This window comes from Macaca mulatta, chromosome 9 (assembly GCF_049350105.2).
Source record: "Macaca mulatta isolate MMU2019108-1 chromosome 9, T2T-MMU8v2.0, whole genome shotgun sequence".
In the NCBI taxonomy this organism is placed as follows: domain Eukaryota; kingdom Metazoa; phylum Chordata; class Mammalia; order Primates; family Cercopithecidae; genus Macaca; species Macaca mulatta.
This window is the reverse complement of record NC_133414.1, coordinates 100824818-100830817: the sequence shown is the minus strand read 5'-3', so window position 1 is coordinate 100830817 and position 6000 is coordinate 100824818. Positions and strand designations below refer to the sequence as shown.

The 6000-nt window shown below is 36.5% G+C and overlaps 1 protein-coding gene across 2 annotated transcripts in view; it reads right to left on the bottom strand.

The window, feature by feature from the left end:
* Positions 1–1323: 1323 nt before the first annotated feature.
* The window catches only part of LIPK (lipase family member K), a 40009-nt gene continuing 35332 nt past the window's right edge, over positions 1324–6000 (bottom strand). For both annotated transcript variants that reach the window (XM_077945595.1, XM_001082335.4), the window contains one exon: positions 1324–1583. In XM_077945595.1, coding sequence (XP_077801721.1) covers positions 1344–1583 — 240 coding nt within the window. In that variant the 3' untranslated portion in view covers positions 1324–1343. The remainder of the gene's footprint in view (positions 1584–6000) is intronic.

Sequence of the window (6000 nt, the reverse complement as noted above, 5' to 3'; positions counted from 1 at the left end):
TGCAAAACTCAATGTCTGGCATTCAATATAAAATTATTAAGCATGCGATAAGGCAGGACCCATAACCAGGAGAAAAATCAATCTATAGAACAAATTCTCCAACGACAGAGGTGACTGAATTAGCAGAAAATATGTGAAAATATTTTTTAAAATATATTTACTCAAGAATTTAGATCTATCAAACTTTTAACCAAAGAGACAGAATAATAATTACCATCTTATATTAATATTATATATAATTTTATTATAACAGATAACATATATGCAGTATATTACATATTTATTATACATTATTATCTAATCTTTAATACATCATAATTATATTTTAATATATTGTATATACTATAATTATAAATTATATATCATGTTATATAATTAATATAATCAAATATATAATTAATGTAATTGTTATACAATAATAACAAATAGTAGTAGTAGTTTACTATTGCTGATAACAAATTACCACAAACTTAGCAGTTTAAAACAATATACATTTATTATCTCACGTTTCTGTGGGTCAGTAGTCCAGACATGGTATAACTGGGTCCTCTCCTCAGGATCTCCCCAGGTTACCATCAAGGTGTTGACCAGGATGCTCGCGCAATGGAGGGTTACTAGGGAAGAATGGGCTTCCAAGTTTATTCAGGTTTGGGCAGAGTTCATTTTCTTGTGGTTATGTGACTGAAGGCCTTGGTGTTTTGCTGTTTTATCAGCTGGAGGCCACCCTCAGGTTCTAAAAACTATGCTCAGTTCCTTGTAAGGCAGTTTTCTCAACATATCTGTTTATTCCATCAAGCTAACAGGGAGAATCATTTGCTCTAATCTGCTAAGATGACGTGCAGTGGCATGATCTTTGCTCACTGCAACCTCTGCCTCCCGGGTTTAAGTGATTCCCCTGCCTCAGCCGTACAAGAAGCTGGGATTACAGGTGTGTGCCACCATATCCAGCTAATTTTTGTATTATTAGTAGAGACAGGGTTTCACCATGTTGGCCAGGCTGGCCTGGAACTCCTGACCTCAAGTGCTCCTCCAGCCTCAGCCTCCCAAAGTCCTGGGATTACAGGTGTGAGCCACCAAGCTGGGCCGACTTCTTATATAGTGTAATCAGGATTGACATCTTATCACCTTTGCCATATGGCATAACCTAATCAAGGGTGTGACATCTTACACCTTTGCCAGTTCTGTTGACTTGAACAAAGCCTCATATCCCACCCACGTTGAAGGGGAGGAGATTATACAAAGGCATAGATACTAGAAGATGGAAATCACTGGGGATCGTTCTAGTGTCTGTTCATCTCATTATTATTATGAAAATCCACTTGCTTAGAGAAAGGAAAGTACATTTAATTTTTTAAATATGCCTCCATCAGTCTAATTAGGTCTTGATAAATTTCCTGAGGTGCATCCTCTCCAAGGTAAAAATCCACATGATTGTAGTGTGGAATCAGCTTGTAATAAATAAGGTTGGCAATTTGAGGAAGTAAATTTTTGACATCCTTGGGATCAGCCACAATGTCCTGTCCACCATTCCATATTGCTGTTGGAACTTCCATCTTAGTAATGTTGTATAAAGGAGGTGTAAGCTAAATGCAATAAAAGAGAGAGAAAAAAGTTTTTACAGAAAATTACATTATAGAAGTAACATTAACTATCAGCTGTTGAGCAAGTTCTTTAAATGCTACAAGTGTACAATTAGTTTACACTTAATGGTATAGGAACATTAAAATGTTAAAAATACTTGAAACCACTTTTGTGCACTAATATGAATTGTGAATCGAAAAAACAATGATTGTATTTCTGACTTGCACGTTTGGGAAAATAAGAATAGATTCTAGAGGAAGAGGGTTCTTTTTTCCATGGGGGATCATCTTTCTAGTCAGCATTTGATCTCAGAATGTGACCTTTTCAAGCAAAATGTCGGATAGGATAAATATCCTTTCTCCTAGGCACAAATCTGGGCTCAGTGGCATTATCAATATTTGGGAATCAGCAGACTCTTCAGGGAGCATTGAGACCAATGCATGAAAGACATTTGAAGTATGATGTTAAAAAGGAGTCAGTCTGTTACAAATAACTAGTGACTATAGTACTCTATAAACTCTCAACAAATTTTCCCTTACTGCTTCTTTCTTGTATTGATTCAACACAATCTCTGGTCCAGGTAACCAGGTCTGGCCAGTTCGTCCTCCATTCTTCAGGCTACAGTGATTGTATGAGAGATAGGCATGTGACTAAAACTGGGCCAGAGGCCACTCTAGAATGCTTTGCCATAGCCATTGAGAATATAGTATCTTTTGGTGGAGGTTGGGGTGAGGGGGCCGTTGGAAAAACTGTATGAACTAAGTACATCTAGTCACCACTGTTTCCTCACAAGAGACAACCGTATTCTAAAATAGTGTGTGTGTGGCATATCCCCACCCCACTCCTGCCACGTACATCTAACTATAGCAGCTGTGGAGAAAAGTCAGATATTTCACAAGAGTTAGAATTGAGTTATACATTTTCATTATTATAGTTGTTATAGTAGTTGTTATGGTGACATTAAAAATTCCCACATTAAAAATTTTTTGGCTGGGCATGGTGGCTCAAGCGTGTAATCCCAGCACTTTGAGAAGCTGAAGCAAGAGAATCGCTTGAGCCCAGGAGTTCAAGATCAGCCTTCACAACATAGTGAGACCCTGACTTTATTTTTAAAGGTAAAAGAAAAAAAGAAAAAAAAAGAATTTTTTTTCCCCAAATTTCTACATCCTAGATTTGAAAAACCCAAGTATCATTGAAGACTACTTTTTCAGTTTAAGCTCAGTCTATCGGCAAGAAGCCAAAATCATTATTGGATTTCCTCACACACTTGGGAATAAAATAACAATAACAACAATACACATTTCCCTTTAATATAAAACTTTCTCTAAGTTTTCATAGATCTGGTGACACACCAGATCAAAAGTAGTACTATTTGCTAGGGAATGGTGTGCCCTGGCAGATACTACTACTTCCTAAAAATGATACTTCTTACTTATATATTTAATGATCCAAATAATGGTATTTTTAAAAGTGGCTAGTAAATGACATCCTAAAGAACTATTAGGCAGTCCTAGTTATTAAACATAGATAAGAAGTCAGAGAATATACTTTAAAAACAAACATGTTTTTTGTTTGTTTGTTTTTTGTTTTTGTTTTTCTGAGAAGGAATAAGTGTAGTGGAGAAGACTAGACTTTAAATCCAGGAATCCTGGGTCATATTCTGGTTGATTTTATTCCCCTTCCAACTTTTATTTTAGATTCAGGGGGTACATGTGCAGGCTTGTTACATAAGTAAATTGTATATCATGGAGATTTGGCTTACAAATGATTTTGTCATCCAGGTAATGAGCACAATACCCAATAGGTAGTGTTTCAATCCTCACTCTCCTCCCAGCCTCCATCCTCAAGTATGCCCCAGTATCTGTTCCCCTCTTTGTGTCCCTGTAAACTCAATGTTTAGCCCCCACTTATAAGTGAGAGCATGTGATATTTGGTTTTCTGTTCCTGTGTTCATTTACTCAGGATAATGGCCTTCACCTGCATTCACATTGCTGCAAAGCACATTATTTCATTCTTTTCCATGGCTGCATAGTATTCCATGGTGTATATGTACCATATTTTCTTTATTCGGTTCACCTCTTATGGGCATCTAGATTCCATGTCTTTGCTATTGTGAATGGTGCCACAATGAAATACGTGTACATGTGTCTTTTTGATAGAACAATTTATATTCCTTTGAGTATATACCTAGTAATGGGATTTGTAAGTCAAATCACAGTTCTGTTTTAAGTTGTTTGAGAAATTGTCACATTGCTTTCATTTACATTCCCACCAGCAGTGTATGTGCATTCTCTTTCTCTACAACCTCACTAACATCTGTTATTTTTTGACTTTAAAATAATAGCCATTCTGAATGGTGTAAGATGGTATCTCATCATGGTTTTGATTTTCATTTCTCTAATGATTATTGATATTGACCATTTTTCATATGCTTTTTGGATGCATGTATGCCTTCTTTTGCGAAGTGTTTGTTCATGTACTTTGCTCACTTTTTAATGGTGTTGTTTGGTTTTTCCTTGTTTGCTTAAGTTTCTTATAGATTTTGGATATTAGATCTTTGTCAAATGCATAATTTGAAAATATTTTATCTTATTCTTAGGTTGTGTGCTTACTCTAATAGTTTCTTTTGCTATTCAAAAGCTCTTTAATTTAATTAGGTTCCACTTGTCAACTTTTTGTTGTTGTTGTTGCAATTACTTTTGGCATCTTTATCATGAAAGTTTTGCCAGGTCCTATGTCTAGAATGGTATTTCCTAGGTTTTCTTTTAGGGTTTTTAGAGTTGTAGGTTATACAGTTAAGTCTTTAATCCATCTTGAGTTAATTTTTGTATATGGTAGAAAGAAGGAGTCCAGTTTCAATCTTCTGCATATGGCTAGCCAGTTATCTCAGCACCAATTATTGAATAGACAGTCCTTTCCCCATTGCTTGTTATTGTCAATTTTGTTGAAAATCAAATGATTGTAGGTGTTCAACTTTATTTCTGGGTTCTCTAACCTGTTCCATTGGTCTACGTATCTGTTTTTGTACCAATACCATGCTATTTTGGTTACTGTAAACTTGTAATATAGTTTGAAGTCAAGTAATGCCTCCAACTTTACTCTTTTTGTTTAGGATTGCCTTGGCTATTCAGGCTTCTTTTGGGTTTCATATGAATTTTAAAATAGTTTTTCTAATTCTATGTCAGTTGTCATTTGTAGTTTGATAGGAATAGCATTGAATCTGTAAATTGATTTGGACAGTATGGCCATTTAAATGATATTGATTCTTCCTATCCATGAACATGGAATGTTTTTCCATTTGTATCATCTCTGATTTCTTTGAGCAGTGTTTTAAAGTTCTCATTGTAGAGGTCTTTCATTTCCCTGATTAGCTGTATTCACATTTTATTCTTTTTGTGGCTATTGTGATTGGGATTATGTTCTTGACTTGGCTCCCAGCTTGGACATTGTTACTGATTTTGGTATGTTGATTTTGTATCCTAAAACGTTACTGAAGTTATTTATCAGTGTAAGGAGCTTCTAGAATGAGAGTATGAGGTTTTTTAGATATAGAATCACAACATCCATGAAAAGAGATAGTTTGACTTCCTCTCTTCCTATTTAGATGCCATTTATTTCTTTCTCTTGTGTGATTCCTCTGGCTAGGACTTCCAGTACTATGTTCAACAGAAGTGGTGACAGTGGACATTCTTGTCTTGTTTCAGTTCTCATTGTCTTGTTTCAGTTCTCAAGGGGAATGCTTCAAGCTTTTGCCTATTCAGTATTATGTTGGCTGTGGGTTTGTTATAAATGGCACTTAATATTATTATTTTCTTTTCTTTTTTTTTTTTTTTGAGACAGAGTCTTGCTCTGTTGCTTAGGCTGGAGTGCAACGGTGCAATTTCGGCTCACTGCAACCTCTGCCTCCTGGGTTTAAGCTATTCTGGTGCCTCAGCCTCCCAAGTAGCTGGAATTACAGGTGCCTGCCACTACACCCAGCTAATTTTTGTGTTTTTAATAAAGATGGGGTTTCACCATGTTGGCCAGGCTAGTCTCAAACTTCTGACCTCAAGTGGTCCACCCGCCTCAGACGGGATACAGATGCAGAATGTGCAGGTTTGTTATATAGGTGTACATGTGCCATGGTGGTTTGATGCTCCTCTTGACTCATCCTCTAAGTTCCCTTTCCTCACCATCCAACCCTCAACAGGCCCTGGTGTGTGTTGTTCCCCTCTCTGTGTCCATGTGTTCTCATTGTTCAACTCCCACTTATGAGTAAGAACATGTGGTATTTGATATTCTGTTCCTCTGTTAGTTTGCTGAGGATGATGGCTTCCAGCTGCATCCGTGTCCCTGCAAAGGACATTATCTCATTGGCTGCATAGTGCTATGACTGCATAGTATTCCATGGTGTATGTGTACCACATTTTCTTTATCCAG